At 42.5% G+C, this 20,000-nt stretch overlaps 1 protein-coding gene across 1 annotated transcript in view; it reads left to right on the top strand.

Moving 5' to 3' along the window:
- LOC134086962 (mitotic spindle assembly checkpoint protein MAD1-like) overlaps positions 1–7,554 on the top strand; it is an 8,246-nt gene extending 692 nt beyond the window's left edge. The window contains exons 2-5 of the mRNA XM_062540158.1: positions 3,581–3,705; positions 6,491–6,572; positions 6,742–6,872; positions 7,450–7,554. Of these exons, the coding sequence (XP_062396142.1) occupies positions 3,581–3,705; positions 6,491–6,572; positions 6,742–6,872; positions 7,450–7,453 (342 nt within the window). The 3' untranslated portion in view covers positions 7,454–7,554. The remainder of the gene's footprint in view (positions 1–3,580; positions 3,706–6,490; positions 6,573–6,741; positions 6,873–7,449) is intronic.
- The last annotated feature ends 12,446 nt before the right edge of the window (positions 7,555–20,000 follow it).

Below are 20,000 nucleotides of genomic sequence, written 5' to 3'. Positions count from 1 at the left end.
CGCATGTCTGAGGAGAACTTTTGAATTTTGTATGCCTATATTTTGAGAGATAAGGTGAGATTTTAGCAATGATCACTAGTATGTTGTTCGGTAGCCTATGTTTCATAAGAACTACGTCAATGGTTTCTTTTTAAAATGCTGTTTAGCCTAATTCGCCGGCATAGGTGTGACATGTGACACATTCAAAGTAATAATTCAACAAAACAGTGCGATCCTTTAGCTTTGTAGCCTATTAAATCACACTGGTAAGTGAATACACATGTGAGTTGTTGGTCACAAGATGAAATGATTTGTAGGACCCATTCCTACATAGCCACATGCTCAGCCCCGCCCACATACATACAAGGTGCTTTTGACTTGACGAAAATCTGCGCAGATCTGACTTGATGTGATGCATGCTGGGTTAAACACAGTGCATACTGGGACAGACGAAATGCAAACTGGTTAGAAATCATGTCCGACTTCTTGCAGTCGCGGTGGGAGTTACCACCGTGACATCATGTCACATGTCCTTACAAGATCTCGGGAGACTGCTTCTTAGCTCAGCCAGCGCAGTTCTGGCTAAAACCCACCCCAATGACGTCAGTTCAAAGTTGTGATAGGGCCGTTTGGAAGAATCTCCCCATGACGAGTATGACAGATGTCTCGTTCTGCCTCCTTACCCAAGACACTAGAGCGGACCAAGACGGATCAGTTCAACTGCACTAAAACCAGCGTCTGGGATGACGCTGGAGCTTATCCCTGTGATCCATCTTGCTCTATTCTAGAATCTTTGCTCCTTATGTTAGAATCTGCTAAAATGAACAGAAATCGAACGGATACCTTCTTATTTGTGATTTCTGGAACAGCGGTAGGCTAGCCTACTGAAAACGTGAGGATACTCTGCTATTTTATGCTGTTGGTTAAATATATACACACGGAAAACACTTGATATTTAATTAATGTGCTGCAATGCAGGCCTCTTAACTGTATGACAACAGTGGTTTATTTAAACACATCATATCAATTTATTTCATCAGTCACCATGCTCATTTTAATGAGTAAGAATAAAAGTTTTACTGTATTTAATACAAAATCCCGCGATATCTACCGCGATATCTACCGCGAGGTCTCTCGCTAGTAACTTCAGGTACGTAAGCTCAGTCAGACTGTCCGGGATCAGCTGCGTGGGCTAGTTGCCCCTCCTGCTAAGACTCTGCAGCTCTCGTTGACGTATGAAGCCAGCCTAAGTCAGCCGCAGCTCATCGCAAACGAGCCTACAGACTTTACAGGGGAGGAGTGTAGCCGCTCAGCCCCACCCACATGCTCAGCCCCGCCCACATGCATACAGACTTTACAGGGGAGGAGTGTCTAGTGCAACCAAAGATCCTTACGGTGCAATCACACGCTTGCGTCCGCCAACGTATGCCAACGTATGCCTCATTTTGTCACATTTCCATAAACACTAACTGATTGGTTTGTCAGTGTTCGAAAATTTGCATACACGGAATTTCATTGGCTGGCGCTTGCGCGATCCGTCAAAAGTTGAACATTTCTCAACTTTTTAGCGGAGGCAACGTATCTCAGGCAACGCATCGGACCCACAATTCAGTGCGGCATGAAATGAAGTCCAGCCAATAGGTGCGTTTGCGATGAGCTGCGGCTGACTTAGGCTGACTTAGGCTGGCTTCATACGTCAACGAGAGCTGCAGAGTCTTAGCAGGAGGGGCGACTAGCACACGCATTTCATCCCGGACAGTCTGACTGAGCTTACGTACCTGAAGTTACTCGCGAGAGACCTCGCTGGAGACCTCGCGGTAGATATCGCGGTAGATATCGCGGGATTTTGTATTAAATACAGTAAAACTTTTATTCTTACTCATTAAAATGAGCATGGTGACTGACGAAATAAATTGATATGATGTGTTTAAATAAACCACTGATATCATACAGTTAACAGGCCTGCATTGCAGCACATTAATTAAATATCAAGTGTTTTCCGTGTATATTTAACCAACAGCATAAAATAGCAGAGTATCCTCACGTTTTCAGCAGGCTAGCCTACCGCTGTTCCAGAAATCACAAATAAGAAGGTATCCGTTCGATTTCTGTTCATTTTAGCAGATTCTAACGTAAGGAGCAAAGATTCTAGAACAGAGCAAGATGGATCACAGGGATAAGCTCCAGCGCCATCCCAGACCCTGGTTTTAGTGCAGTTGAACTGATCCGTCTTGGTCCGCTCTAGAGTCTTGGGTAAGGAGGCAGAACGAGACACCTGTCATACTCGTCATGGGGAGATTCTTCCAAACGGCCCTATCACAACTTTGAACTGACGTCATTGGGGTGGGTTTTGGCCAGCGCAGTTGCTTAAAAACGAACTGCGCTGAACTGCGCTGGCTGAGCTAAGACGCAGTCTCCCGAGATCTTGTATGGACATGTGACATGATGTCACGGGGGTAACTCCCACCGCGACTGCAAGAAGTCGGACATGATTTCTAACCAGTTTGCATTTCGTCTGTCCCAGTATGCACTCTGTTTAACCCAGCATGCATCACATCAAGTCAGATCTGCGCAGATTTTCGTCAAGTCAAACGCACCTAATGTAAAGTGAATGGGAAAACAACGGACGAACGTTGGCCGACGCAAGCGTGTGACTGCCCCGTTAAGGCGTATACGTCGTCGTAGTTCATGTCTATGGGCGCAAAACGGGGATCACTTCCTCTGCATAAAGAGGCGCGTCATTGCGTGTCAGACGTATTCATGGGTTTCATCAGGTCCCTTTCCACAGGTGTACAAAATCAAGCACTCGATTATCAATGCTTGATGATGTTCCAAAATAATCTTGCTGCTCTTTCAAGCCCTCTACATTTATTAGTTCTAATATGGAAGTAACACACACAAAGCATACATTTCAAGGAATTGAATAAAAACATCAATGGAATAATGGAAATATGTCGCTGCTCTCATTAAGTTACCCCAGCGCCATCTGATCGTCGTTAGCACAAATCAGGATTTGGTTCAGCTGGCTGGCTAATGTGTTGTCAAGGTAGAGCGTACGTAGCAACCGGCCAATAAGCAGAATAAACAAGAGGGGCACACCTGATATAAAGTCAATTTTCTCCAGACGGGAATGCTCAAAAATGCTAAAAAGGTACCTGAAGTGGTCAGAAGGGGTTGAGGGTCATGAAACCGTGCCCAAAATTCACACTCCTAACTCTAGAGAATGGAGATTTTAGCATATAGTTGAAATTCTGATCTATGTCCATAGACTTCAATGGAACAGTTGCTGCCTCTGCTCTGCATAAGGGGGATTTTGACCCCCCCCCTCTTGCGATTCGGGTTCCAGGAAGTGGCTTCTCATGAAGTATCTTGCTCCGCCCTTAATTATAGCCCACACGCTCAGCCCCGCCCACACGCTCAGCCACGCCCACACGCTCAGCCACGCCCACACGTTCAGCCCCGCCCACATACATACAGACTTTACAGGGGAGAAGTGTTTTTGAAAGTGTTTCTCTGAGTGCTGAAGGAGAGGTTAATGATTGTGTATTTTGAGTCTGTAACGTGTGTGTGTGTGTGTGTGTGTGTGTGTGTGTGTGTGTAGACTGCTGCTTGTCTAAAAGATGAGCAGAGAGATTTGAAACAGCAGCTTCAAACTCAGCAGTGCAAAGTCAACACCTTGAATCTGGACAAAGACTCACTACAGGACCAACTAGACCACCTGCGCAAGTATGAACACACACTCATGCATGAACGCACACGTGCACACACACACACACACACACACACTCATGCGTACACACACACACACACACACACACACACTCATGCATGCACACACACACACACACTCATGCATGCACACCAGGGATGGAAATTAGCACCAGCCACCAGCCAAATGCTGGTAAAATGTGAGAGTGGCTGGTAGATTTCAGACACAAAGTCATATTTTAACATTGAGTGGCTGGTTAATTTGACCAGAAATCTGCTATTGGCTGATACATTTTCACATTCTAAAATTTTAATTTCCACCCCTGATGCACACACACACACACACTCATGCACACACACTCATGCATGCACACACTCATGCACACACACACACACTCATGCATGCACACACTCATGCGTGCACACACACACACACACACTCATGCACACACACTCATGCACACACACACTCATGCATGCACACACACACACACACACTCATGCACACACACACACACACACACACACACTCATGCATGCACACACACACACACACACACACTCATGCATGCACACACACACACACACTCATGCGTGCACACACACACACACTCATGCGTACACACACACACACACACTCATGCATGCACACACACACACACACTCATGCGCACACACACACACACACACACACACACACACACTCATGCGCACACACACACACACACACACACACTCATGCGTGCACACACACACACACACTCATGCGTACACACACACTCATGCACACACACACACACACTCATGCGTGCACACACACACACACACACACACACTCATGCGTACACACACACTCATGCACACACACACACACACACACTCATGCACGCACACACACACACACACACACACACTCATGCATGCACACACACACACACACACACACTCATGCGGACACACACACACACACATTTGATTATTTTATTTGGAATGACCAATACTGATTAAAACAACACAGCATCCAAATAATGTCAAAGAGCCTGTTATATCTCACTAGACAATACAAACATTATGCTGATAGTCACAACCACATGAATGAATAAATAAATAAATAAATAGGCTATGTATCTTAAGGATAGAGATGGCAACGCCTTCTCCAAACATGCAGACTACCTATGATTGCTGATACAGAACAGTATTTGGCTAATCGCTTAGAGGTCTTTTTACTCAGTCCAGCAATTTGCAAGCCTCTAAGGCAGAGTCTGTGCACATGTCCTAGACTACCATAAATTAGGATAACCAGTTTGGTACTGTAACCACATGCAGCTAAAGCATTTGTTAATGGCTGGTATTTTAACATTTTCTCAGAAAAACACAGTTCCATATACGCATCAAAGCAACAACCTACTTCCAAAATCAGAATGTTCTTAGAAAGTTCATTGACAACTACAATGTCTGGAGTGTTCGGTGATTCTCTGAGGACACTCCTTAGAGCATATGCGTTATCATTCAGATTTGAAAACCAGTTGGTTTTAACAGTCTTATTTGTGTGTATGTTGCTTTGTCCAGAAGATTTACGCAGTTCTTGTGCTGTTATGGTTACAATGCGGTCATGGCGCGCGATGTAAAGGCCTTTAAACGCAGGGCACCCGTTCATAATGTGCGCTGTGGATTCCATTGTTTTATCGCTATGTAGTAGGCAGAATGGCTCATGGTGTTTTGGATCCTATAGATAATAGCCCCCTTCCAGGAATCGGGGACTTTTCGGTTGACTAGGCAGACATTAAAAATCTGCGTGAGGGCTACTGTTGAGAACTGTTTTGTTGCTTTCAGTACCTCATATGTCACACCGTCTGCACCACATGCCTTGTTGTTCGGGAGGCTGCAGAGTACTTTTGAAATCTCCTCTGTGGTGAAGTCGGAGGTTGCTGGTGGATCCTTCGGGTTTCCCAGGTCAAGGGCGCCGCACCATGGGGGGCTGCTTGTATTCTGGTGTGACTGCGCTGGTTGGCATTTCGCAGCATAATGCTCGTAGAAATGCCAACCAGCGCAGTCACACCAGAATACTCATGCGTGCACACACACACACACACACTCATGCATGCACACACACACACACTCATGCGTGCACACACACACACACTCATGCGTGCACACACACACACACTCATGCGTGCACACACACACACACTCATGCATGCACACACACACACACACTCATGCGTGCACACACACACACTCATGTGCACACACACACACACTCATGCGCACACACACACACACACGCATGCATGCACACACACACACACACTCATGCATGCACACACACACACTCATGCATGCACACACACACACACACTCATGCGCACACACACACACACTCATGCGTGCACACACACACACACACACACTCATGCGCACACACACACTCATGCACACACACACACACACACTCATGCGTACACACACACACACACTCATGCATGCGCACACACACACACACACACACTCATGCGTGCACACACACACTCACTCATGCGTACACACACACACACACACACACACACTCATGCATGCACACACACACACTCATGCGTATACACACACACACACACACACTCTCCAGACTTCAGAATTGAATTGAGAATGACTCATAAATTCTTGAATTAGAATTGAATTTGAATTGAGGTCAAAAACAGGATGTAGAATTACAATTACATTCTTTCTGTTGTGTGACTGTCAAATTGTCTTGAACTGCCATGAATGAGAATTCCACTTCCTGTCGTTCCACGTGACTCTACAGGAAGTTCCAGGAAGCCAGTCAACGGCTGCAGAACGTCCAAGCTTCCGAGACATCCAATGAGGAGGGCCTGCTCAAGATCAGGGTACATATGCACACGCACAAACACACGCGCGCACACACACACACACACGCACACACACACGCACACACAATTCTGATCATACTTACTCTCTCTCTGTCTGTCTGTCTGTGTGTGTGTGTGTGTGTGTGTGTGTGTGTGTGTGTGTGTGTGTGTGTGTGTGTGTGTGTAGGAGCTGGAGCGGCGGTTGGCCATGCAGGAGCAGGACTCTCTGATCGTGCGGAACATGAAGGGCGAGGTGGCCCGGGTTCCGGAACTGGAGAGAGAACTCAAGCGCCTCCGTGAGGACAACGCCTACCTCAGGTAGGGGCCAATAGGAGAACGCCTACCTCATGTAGCGGCCAATAGGAGAACGCCCACCTCAGGTAACGGCCAATAGGAGAACGCCTACCTCAGGTAGCGGCCATTAGGAGAACGCTTACCTCAGGTAACGGCCAATAGGAGAACGCCTACCTCAGGCAGCTTTTGGCCAGCAGAGGGAGCTTGAACACCACACACACACACACACACACACACACTCACATTGCTCTCCTGTGGTTGGGAGGGTGTTGTAATTGTAGCTGTTATCCAGCAGAGGGAGCTTGAAGACCATATACACACACGCTCTCTCTCTCACACATACTCACACCCACACACACTCTCTCTCACACACACACTCTCTCCCTCACACATACACTCTCTCCCTCACACATACTCACACACACACACACACACACACACACACTCTCTCTCTCACACACACACACACACACACACACACACACACACACACACACAATCTTGCTGACATGCATACATATGTACAGTCAAGCTCCAATCCACAGGAGTGTGTGTGTGTGTGTGTGTGTGTGTGTGTATGTGTTTTATTTCTCAATATCAGGTGAGGAGGTGTGTGTGTGTGTGTGTGTGTGGCTGCAGGAAGCCTGAAGATCTCTCCAGAGAAGTGATTGACATTCAGCAGCGAGAGATCATCCTGAAGCAAGACAACTACAAACTATCCAGCAGGTACACACACACACACACACACACACACACACACACACACACACACACACACAATAATTCCTTTTTTGAGTACAAGACAATCAACTTCAATACTTGTTCAATACTTGAACACGCACGCACGCACGCACGCACGCACGCACGCACGCACACACACACATCCTTCATCAGATCACTTAATCTCATCGATTGGGTGACTCGGGTGTAGAAATGGCATTGGATGTGCTGTTTCACCAGGGGCAGAACACACGCACATGCACATACACACACACACACACACACACACACCTATAGTCTGTGTCTTGCTGAGAGTAATTTATTTTTTTCCTCTGCAAGGTCAAGCAGTAGCAGTTTAGCAGTCACAGTCTATCTGTGTCGGACACACACACCCCTCTCACACTCTCTTTCTCTCTCTCAAACACACACACACGCACACACACACACACACACACACTCATACTCACTCAGTGTGAAGGTTGCACAAGGATAATCTCCTCCTTCTATTCTGCAAATGTACTCTTTATTCAGGTTAACCCTGTCGATCAAGACATGACCCCCCCACACACACCTCTCTCTCTCCCTCCATCCCTCTCTCTCTTCATCCCTTGCTCTCTCCATCTTATCCCTCTCTCTTTCCATCTCTCTCTCCATCTCCTTCTTGAACCAGGTGTCAGTTAGCACGTCCTCCAAAAAACGTTATCTTTGTTTATGTCTGCAATTCATAATAAATATATATGAATTACATAAGGACATCGATGTTACAGATGCAGAACAATGCTAAGGCATGAACCACCAATGTGGGTCTGATGAAAATTCAAATACCAGATTTATAGATAAACACAACACCTTCTTCTCCATGTATGGCGACTTCCTAGCCTGATTTATAGATAAACACAACACCTTCTTCTCCATATATGGCGACTTCCTAGCCTGATTTATAGATAAACACAACACCTTCTTCTCCATGTATGGCGACTTCCTAGCCTGATTTATAGATAAACACAACACCTTCTCCATATATGGCCACTTCCTAGCCTGATTTATAGATAAACACAACACCTTCTCCATATATGGCGACTTCCATTAATGAAGGATATTGAGCAGTATCAAAGCTGAAATATGTTGAACTGTGACTGCGGCACGCTGTAAGTCAATGGTCTTTTGAGCGGAGCCCAGCGGTAACCACAACAGAACTCTTTAGAACATTACCTCAGCCAAGAGCACCAGCGGTAACCACAACAGAACTCTTTAGAACATTACCTCAGCCAAGAGTGCAATGCATGCAATGTGATGGGGCTGCACTCACCGCTATTGCCGCCACTGCCCTACGATGGGGGGGGGGGGTCGAGACCGTTGGTTTAACTGCAGCCGAGACCGAGTGACAACGACCGAGTCTTTTAGGAAGCAAGTCTGAGTCGAGACCGAGTCTTAAAGGAGTCAAGGCCGCATCAAGACCAACCAAAGAAAGGGGTTTTCATAATTTACATCACCAAGGATCATATAACAGTTCAATTTCCAAAGGGTAGAGAGGGGATTGTTGGCTACAGGAGCAGTCTAGCACACACTTGTCTAAATAACTTCTTTTCTGATTTACTTGAAGACAAAGAGGTCAACTGAAGTAAAAATTTAGTAGGCTGTCAGCATTTCATTAATGTTGAAAATGTTGAATTTTGACACTAATGACAGCAATATACCTGGATTTCACATTCATTGTATCAGATTTAATTGTATCAGCAACCAATTAAACATCATTAACACAATTTAGACAATATTATACCTTAAAAGTGTAAGTTTACAACTCCAATACAGGGCCTTTTGTATCTTTCAAAATCTTTGCACTGCTCAGCATAGCACCATAGGATATATTTTAAAGCCAGTCAATATTATAATATTCTATTAAAACCAAGAATATTTGTAATGGTGGATATTTTAGAATATACCATGAAATAAAGATGAAACTGTATGAAAATGTAACATTGCGACTGTATGGTAAAGTTAGTGAATTGTGATTTAGTAGCCTAAAGCTGCAATTCTTTGATTGAAGCTGTATATTGTGCGTGCCTGTTGCTCATATAGCCTAAGAGAGCCGGAACGTTTTTAATGCTTTTTAAAACATAATTAGCGAGATCGTACCGCATTGAACGCATTATTTTGTCACTAGCAACCAAATCTGTAATCTGTCAAATAGCCTACAATTGCATGTTCAGCTCTGAACAAAAACATTCAGGAGTTATTTCAGCAAAACCGGAACGTGCGTGGGCTTAAGGACTCTATAGCGCCACCTAGCGCATTGTCTGTTGTGGTTGACACAAACATTCACGAAAATTTGATTCATTTTCGTGAATGTACGTGTCAACCACAACTAGTGTTGTTTTTGGCGGCCTGTTTTGGTTTTAGTTTTAGTCTAGTCTTTGTGTCAAGCTGTCATTTTAGTTTTTATCAGTTTTAGTCACGTTCATACTCTTTTAGTCTAGTCAAGTTTTAGTCGACTAAAAGTATGAGCATTTTAGTCTTATTTTCGTCTAGTTTTAGTTGACGAAAACTAATGACTTTTAGTCTTATTTTAGTCAATGAAAATTGGATTTTAGCATCTTTTTATTAATGCAATTCTATTTTAAGGGGTTGTTCCTCCATAGACTGGGTAAGACTGTTTTTAGTGGCAGGCACTATAGCACCAGCGAACTCTGAAACTATAGGACTGGATGAAATGTGCAGATTAACGGTCTCCACTGATAAATATCACACTGACTAACCTGGAAATGAGGTCCTATGTCCAAAACTTCTGAACTAGCCTACCCCTTTAATAGGAATGATACATTTTGGTTAATTTTCATGGATTAAAAAAATTACAAATATTACAGGTTACATAGGCACTGAACATTGACAGTGGAATCAGGTATGTTACACAGAGTTTGGTCTCCCCCTGTCACCATGAAAGGACTATTTGGAATATTCTGTAGACCTGCTGTTCCTTTTCTGAGAACAATTTAACTTAAGATCAAGTTGTCCTTAGGTTATTGAATGCTGTAAATGTGGATGCTATTTCACCATTAACTAGGTAGCCTAAGCGTGGTTACACACAATTGTCATCTTAATGCAGAATTTTGTAGCCTATAAAACGCATTTCACATTCATCACTCAGTTTTGGTAGGCTACAGGCCTATGCCTTGAGTGGTCGCTGCCCCTTTAAATGCGTGGGACTTTAAATTACGTTTTAACTCCATGCTGATTTTGTTGATGAACAGCACCGTCTTTGATTCAGTTTTACATCTACATTTTTAAATAAACGACACACGCGCACTTGTGTGGTTGGTAAGGAATTGTTTTCAATAGTTTTCTTGCAATTCCCACACAACATTAGATAGCCTACTAAGCCAAGGTTCCATTAAAAATGTGTCTATGATTAGAACTTCGTTGCTGATCGGTGGAATAATGTTATTATTGTAGGCTATATGACAGCGCCAGCATCAGCTGGACAGAAGCTTAGGCTACACACTAATCAAATCTGCAGTTGCCTGTTAACATTTTCATCTGAATTAGATCTACATGCGGAGGTGAGATAAGTAGCCTAGTGCAAAGTTGAACTGAGAGAGTTGCCAATCTAACGGATTGAACGTAGCCTATATTTCTTAGCTTATATTAGCGACAACGATAGGCTATATCTACCGCTCCTTTGCTACATGATCAAATATGATCAGATGAGTGACAGAAGCACCGGATATGACCAACAGGCCCACGCGAGAAATGCTGGTCCTCTGGTATGATAATCAGACCATGCAACCTGATGCGCCCCTGAAGTGAGACGCAGGAAACAGAAATAGGCTACTGCAAAATAATAACACGACTAAACGACACAAAATAATGTTATAACATTCATGTCCTTCTGGTCTTCGAAAATGAAGAGAGATGTTAGCATGGTTTTTATTTTGTAAACCACATTTAGTCTCGTTTTTATTCGTCAACGATATTGCCTTATAAATTTAATTATAGTCATCGTCACATGGCCAGCATTTGCGTTGCGTCTCGTGTCGTTATAGTCACGTGAAAAAAGTTCGTTGAAGACGATATTTAGTCATAATTTTCGTTGATGAAAGCAACACTAACCACAACAGACAATGCGCTAGGTGGCGCTATGGAGTCCCTAAGCCACACCCGATAGCACACACCCGTACATTCACGAAAATTAACCACATTTGGTGGGCTTGAGTGTTATTGCTGCCGCTAGATAAAGACAGAGCTCTGGCCTCGGGTGTGGCTTAGGGACTCCATAGCGCCACCTAGCGCATTGTCTGTTGTGGTTGACACGTACATTCACGAAAATGAACCAAATTTGGTGGGCATATGTTTTGCTATAGCTATTCAGAGACAGAGCTCTAGCCGGGGGGGGGTGGCACATACATTCACGACAATTGACACATACATTCACGACAATTAGGTACACTTGTGTGTTATTGCTGCCACTAGTCATAGACAGAGCTCTGGCCTTGGGTGTGGCTTTGGGACTCTATAGCGCCACCTAGCTTGTTTTCTGTTGTGGTTGACAAATACATTGATGAAAATTAACCAAATTTGGTGGGCATGTGTGTTGCTCATGCACATGTCCACAAACAAGTACGTATTGCTTTGTTAGATTCCGAAATTGTCACGGGTCCGCACCGCAGGTGCTCGGGCCCGCCATCGCCGCTTGCGGCTATATTGTCTGAATTGAAGTTGGTCAATAAAGCTTGACGGCTGGATCAGGATCGGCGATTGAATGATGATTTATTGTTGTTACAATAAGTGAATAACAGACACAGTCTAAGTCTCGCTCAGTAAAACTGACAGAGTCCTCGTAGTGTGAATTGCTATCAAGCGTGGCACATAGTATCTTGTGCGTGATGCTATGCGGTTGGCTTCTCGATCCGTCTCAGCGAGAAATCCTTAAGCGAAATTAGTTTTACACTCTAACAGGAATCATATCCACGTATAGGTGGCAACCAGTGGAAAAACCCAGCTCTGACCTAGATACAATGGCTCCGGCCCTCGGCCCATGTTATCTGGATGTTCTAAGCTACAAGGCCTTCTCTGACGTAAACATGCCTACTTGTGCACCTAATATCAGAGCTTAGAGCTTATCCCATTCTATGATGAACACATCAGAATACAGTATGAATACCCCAGAATTCAACACTTATGAAACAGGAACGGCATCTAATGCCTCACTATTATATGTTTTTGGCGACATCTTGTGGTCAAAACAGTTAATCCTATGACAATCAATCTCTAGCCATAATGGTCCACCAGCCTTCCAATGGGTCTGGAAAAGTGTTCCCCTTCCTGTTACCGGATTCCCTGTTAACTTCCATCTCTCCCAGTCAGTCTTGCCCCAGAGCTGAATCATAAACATACCATAGAAGATTATCTGTTTGCCCAAGTGACTAAGTTATTACTCACTTACAACAAGAAAAAAGGTTTATATCATCAGCCATTGGTGTCTTTTCAGCATGAAAAGTGAAGGGAAATTGTGTATTATTATACTCACCTGTTATTGGCACAGAGATTGGGTGCTCTACCAGTAAAGTTACACTGATGAATTGCCCCTCTCAATTCTATTGAATTCTGATGGAGGTACATACATAAGCACCACCGTTTGCATGTACACCACATACAATGTGTGTTTGTGGCTGACTGGCAAAGGCCTTTGCTACACATGGTATCGTCACGTTGTATTATGCAGCAGTGGATTCCCTTTCAGCCTCTGAATTGGATGCAGCCTGGCCTCTCCACCCCTGGACAAGCACACTGGGAGAGCAGTAGTTTGTAACATTAACTCCAGCTACTGAACCATTCAGCAGACCAGTAACAAGCTGTGTTCATGGAATACATGCAAAATGGCCATAACATCCAAAGTGGCACTCTCCCTAGAATAACCCATAATAACAATAACAATAATAGTAATAATAAAGTAAGGGGGTATTTGTCATTAGTAATAGTACATGCAAAAAAAATACGGTTATGGGCCTATTCAACTGGTAATAATATTGCACTAACACAGCAGTAGTGAGCACAGGCAAGTCAGATGACTTCTGTTCACAGAGACTGGGTTCTTTAATGGAATCATATATTTCAGCAAAGCACAAAGAGGTGAATATGCAGAAACTTTCATTCAGTCCCAGTTCCGGTCGTTGGCCTGGAAAGCGGTTCCTTGCGAGAGTGATATTACTGAAAAACAGAAATCTGTGCTTGTGCTCAGGTGATGCACCTTTGCAGCTGGGTCCTGCAGTCCACCAGAACAAAACACACATTGTCATGAGGACTGCAGTGGACTTTAGTCACCCTACCCACTTCATGCAAAAGAGCACCAATCTCCCCCTTGAGTATATCCAAGAGGCTCCTGGAATCAATATTTTAAATCTGAAAAAGCACATTTTAGACCAATGACGTACAGTATTGCTTGTTTTTTGTCTTTTATAAAAACTTTCAAATTAACAATATGTTGTACCAGATATACTGTATATGTAGAGCTTTATAAAGTTTACTCTTGCTCTGTGTTGGTTACTATTTCAGAATCCCACTTAAATCACACACACACACACACACACACACACACGCAGACGTAAATGTAATAAAATGACTTTAATTTATTGCATTTTGTGCAGACAAATCTATAAAATGGTCTTAGAAACCATTGGCCATATATGTAGAAGCATTTGACAAGGTAAAACAATAACTTTTCAATCTTTCCTTTAAATATATCAACACAATAGAGAATACATATTTCTATTCTTTTTAAATACTAAACTTGCATGGACACACAAAGTAAACAGCTAAGCTATGCTATAACTTTATGATACTTTAATTATTTACAAAAAGAAACCTCCAATCTTCAGCCTTCCATATTCCAAGGATGTTTTTTATGCTCACGAACCATCCACCTACACACACACACACTCACAGACAAACAAACATGCATGAAAACAGATGTACGTTCACATACACACACACACAAACACACACACACACACACACACGCACACGCACACACACACACACACACACACACACACACACACACACACACACACACACACCTACACACACCGACAGGCACTCACAAACACTCTGTTGATCAGACTTCTTGCCTCAAGAAGAGGAAACTTAAAACCTTGAAAATAAAACACCTAACTGTCCTATTAGTACATTTACATCTAGCTCTAAGCCTACAATACAAAATATGATAGTTTGTCCCTACAGGTAATACAGAAATACTGTGAGTTTGTAACGCTAGCTAGTTTACCCAAGCTGACATCTGACGCTCACATTTCAAGGGGGGTGGTAGCGCATTCAGTGTTAATGTGGTTCTGAAGCATTATTTTTCTTTTCTTTTTTTTCTTTCATTTTTTAAGGAGGCATAACTCCTAAAAACAGTGAACTGACAAGGGTACGGCCAGTTGTGGAGAACAACTACATGCAAATAATGTGAGTTGATGTCTGGGAGATATGAAATGACTAATGAAAACACACTCCCCTCTGATCAAAGCAGATCAAGACAACCATTCAAAAATCGCCTATCAGTAACGCACTGTAGTGGTTGACCATCTGAGAATGCACTGACTGTCTTTGCTGGCTCTGAGACATATGGGGATGACTGAAAAAAAAACAACAAGAGACACTTCCCACCAGAGCAAGAGCGATGAATCACTGTCGTAGTACACTTGCTAAATTGACACCGGGGTCAGATGTAAGCTGGGGCGCCAGTGACGTTGACCTGAGCAGCTCTTGCTTTGTGAGGGTTCCATAGGCTGGTGAGCATTCCACTCGTGGCTGGGCCCTCGTAGCTCTGTAGCTCTGTGTTCTAATTATGGGGGCATAATGTAATGTGTCTTTCACAGAGTCATTTTCTCTCATTCAATAAGTCTTCACAATGTCACTGAGTCCCGCTATATCCAGAGGATGAACTGCTGTCAAGATCATGTCCCTGTCATCGGCCTGAAAGCAATATCTATTTCAGCATCTTAAATACATACTAAACTCATTCACTCTCAAGATTCAGTTGAAAAAACTCTCCATCCATAGCACTCATACAGTTTATATTAGCACCTCTGTAATACAAAACACATGTTTTTAGTGACTCATTAACACTTCAAATTCATTAACACTTCATTTACTATGTGACTTACATTATGTTAGTCCCTTTAGCATGTAACAACGTACATTTAGGTTTATAGCATCTAACCCCATAATGCATTAGCTTATTTCATCTGATGTAGATCATGTGTTATGATCAGTGGTTGAATTGACTTGATAGACTTAAAAGAGATGATAACAAATATAGTAGCGCTAAGCGTTTTTTGGACTCTTATCTGCAATGTTTTAGCAATAATCAGCGATAAATATAAATGCATTTGACTTGATTGAATTCATTCTCCATTTCTTGATAGCATCTGCACTGGGCAGGCCGCACATCAATAAAGTCTTTTTGGTTATGCCTGGTTATGTAAGCTGGGTTATGTGTTTGAGGTCTATCGAGCTTCTCCTTGTGTTGGTTATGGTACAAATTAACCTTTCCCTCACATTCTCCATAGTCCTTTAACTCTGTGCATGAGTATCAAACTGCGCCACGGTGTTAAGGTGCATTTTTTGTTGGTTTGTTGATTTCTAATCTCTATACTGTCTCACCTGAGGCAAGTTGTAAAACAATAGGCCGAACTAATACAGCATCAGCTTTAGAGCCCTTAGCAGTCTGTTGCTTCTTGTGCTGTGCTGGGAGATGGTTGCTCTTCGGACGACTGTAAACAAGGCCCAATTCTCTCATAAATGTTACCATGCTCATCATCAACAACAACAACAACAACAACGTAGAAATCAGCAATAACTTAGGGTGACGAGTGCGTTGTGAAATAGCTGCATTGTCACCAATAGTGCTCTGGAAGATTTTTTTATAGGAACATTATAACACCACACTAAACAAAAGGTCAACCGTCCCAGACTGCTAAATAAAACTATAGTGCATTACACATCTATGACAGCAACAACATAACTGGCTTTTTGATATTCAAATTAATTGTCCCACTTAAAGTATTTCTGATCCCAGCAGATGATGTGATAGCCTAATCCTATTAGATAGATTTATGCAGCTAAGTATGCCATTCAAAAGGCTGGTCATGAGAAACCCAGGAAACGACTTTGCATAGGTTTCCAAAATGTAACCACTTTTTAGCTATTGATTTCATGATATTTTCAATATGAATGATGCGAATGCAAATTAAGTGTAATTAGTGCATGTGTCTACCCTCATCCCTCAGCTATTTTGTAAACCAAACATTATAAGGAAATAGTTTGAGCTTGCATTATATTACGGAGTCTTGCAGACCTATACATTACATGTCAGACTGACAGCAACAGCTTAATCCAATCAGATGTTTATCCAAAAGAAAATCATATCACTAATGGCTGGATGTTAAGAAATACTATCGTTGCAGAATTATATCACTGATTTGCAATGCAATTTATTTGCATTATCAGAATCTCCAGTAGATGGCAATGTCCTGCATGTTTTTATCAACCTGCTTCCACTCTTTAGAAAAGGAAACCCTGTAACTTGCCATGAAGCAAAGCTGGCCTGTTTCTCTGAGACAGATCTTTCACTAGAGTGAAGTTGTCATGTTAGTTACTTTGATATATTGTAATCTTTTTGTTTTGGCTCAGCATAAACTTTTTTTTAGCAGCATTTTGCACTGAATTAAATAAAAGATCACTCTTAACCCTAATACAGAATTACACAAGACATCAAAAAGAGGTTCCTTTTTCAAGCTACTGTACTTGATATATATATATATATATATATACATATATATATATATATATTCACAAAAGATTATTCTTTCAAAAAACTGTACCATACAAAAAATATCTGAAATATTTAATAAGATAAAGATAAAATGTATATTATATATTTATATTTCTACCACGAGTGAACATATTGCAGCGCCATCCATTTTCAGTGGCAAATAATTAACATATTTGCAGCTGAAGCTAATGAATATCTTCATGTGTACATACAGTTTATATATATATGTAAATCTGTATATTTTTTTAAATATAAAAATAAATAACACATACATGTGGAGTCAAGGGCTAATATTTTTGAAGCTATCAAACAAAAATCCACTGAGTGTACTGTATAGATAGGCCTCTTTGACTCTTTGATTAGTCAATACTTTCATTACAATATTTTCACTATATCAGTTATTTAGTCATATCTATACCCCAACCAATCTGTGCATGTGAATGGTGAATTGGCTATGGCATGACCAGCAGACTGTTTCTTTTAGATAACAAATGAATGCATTTCATTGATACATTCATGGTGTACTACTGTATATATGATATGCTGCTATCTAATAAGCTATGGAAAAATATGGAATATAAACCCAGAATATCGAAAGTATTCCTTATAATTTATCAAAATAATTGTTTTTTTCATCTGTATGGCACACTTTGTATCATTTTGTGATTTGGCAAGAATTCAAATTCAAAACTATTCAATGGCAGTCTGCTAAAAATTAATATGAAGGAAAATAAATAGGCCTATTGTCTCTATAAATGGATCAATTATACATATACAAAATATTTTCTTTTTTTTTTCATTTAGACGCTGAGCATTCTGTACATGCAATACAACACCATATAGCTATTTTTAGCAGGGGGTTTTGTCACATAACTTTGTATTTGGCTTTACCCACACATGATTCACATATATATTGGACCCCTTTATTATTTTGTTTTTATTATTATTATTCTATGTTAAGGTATGCACCTAAATTGTCATTAATAAAGGGCATGGAGATTAAAAACAAACATAAATGGGGCTTTGAAGTCCTATCAAAAAGCTCTGGAGTGAAGAAAAGCATTTCACTGCAGGCAGCTGATGGTCATAAAACAGCTTGCTAGCGTTGACCCAGATAGTGTCTGACTCTAATATGGATGCAGCCCTGATGGGGCGCACATCAGTGCTGAATCCTCTGTAGTCTGGGGAGCGATTCGGACAACACAAAAGCTATTTACAGATATGGAGAGGGGGGAGGGGGCGCTATAGGCGCTTCACAGTATCTCAGGCCCTGGTCAGATCGACAACACGTTTTCTCAACCCACGCCAGACGCCTCTTCCCTCCATTTTCCTCTCTCTTTCTGTCTCTCTCTCTCTGTGTTTCATTTTCCTATCTCTCTCTTTGCATTTCATTTTCCAATCTCTCTCTCCCTCTCTCTCTCTCTCTCTCTGCATTTCATTTCTACCCGGACGCCTCCGCTCTGCCAAACATCATCCTTCAGAGCTGCGGCACCGCGTCGTCCTGGACTTGTGTTGAGTTTCTCACAGCATCTCAGCATCACACCTCGCCCTCATACAGGCAGGTGTGGGCCAGAACTGCTCTCTCTCTTTCGGCTCCTCTCTCTTCTTCTTTCTCTCTCTGTCTTTCTTTCTCTCTCTCTCTTTCTCTCTCCTTGCACATCTCTCTTTGGCACTGTGTTCAGTCACAGCAGCTGCAGCTGCAGTAGGAGCTGCTCTCAGTCTGGTCTCCTGACAAACACATACACAGACTCACACACTGACTCACGACATGTGGACACACATGCACATTCAGTCAGGTATACGAGGATAACACACACATACTTTAACATGAACACAGACACACTCACTGGCTCATCTGCCCGGGACACATGGCAAATCTGTCTATCATGAGGGGGAAAGGGAATGTTGGACACAGTAACACACTGTAGCAAAATCAGGTCATTTGAGTACAATTAACACAGAGATTAGCATCAACATGCAAGTGCTGGCGGTGGCTAGTAGGAATAAGAAAAGCAGTGACACAACACATACAAACAGGAGCTCTGGAGAAAGTGCCCGCTGCCCCCCACCCCCACTCTCTTTTTGGCATCCAACTGCAACTCTGCTCTTTTCTATTGAAAACGTTCTACATACACTCCAAAACCCTTGTTGTGTTTAGAGAGGTGTTGTTGGGGACAAGTCTTCAGTGAGACTTCTAGCAACTTCCATCAGAGGTGGGGGTGTCAAATATGGAGTGTGTGAAGTGAGCACGTGTGGAGTGCATTTGTTTTGTGAGATTGAAGCAAAGTGCATGAGTTTCACACTGTGTGCATGAGCGCCGTGCAGGCGGCTGGCTGGCTGGCGACATCATAAGCATCATGTGGCTAATCCCATATAAGTCCCTGTAGTGTTCCTTGACGCCACCACCCGAGTGTTGCAGCAGTGCAAAATCGATACTATATTCTCTTATAATCAGTCTGTGATAGCGCCTGTGCTCCTAACCGACCCCAGGCCTCCACTGGAAGACATCTTGATCAGCGTAAATTCCTCTTGCCTCATTCAGTAACTTTTTGAGAAATCTTACAAAACATCTAATGAGATTCATGAACTGTCTCGTTATC

The sequence above is a fragment of the Sardina pilchardus genome, chromosome 7, assembly GCF_963854185.1.
Source record: "Sardina pilchardus chromosome 7, fSarPil1.1, whole genome shotgun sequence".
NCBI lineage: Eukaryota > Metazoa > Chordata > Actinopteri > Clupeiformes > Clupeidae > Sardina > Sardina pilchardus.
The sequence above is the reverse complement of the archived record's forward strand: the minus strand, read 5'-3'. Positions and strand labels throughout refer to the sequence as shown.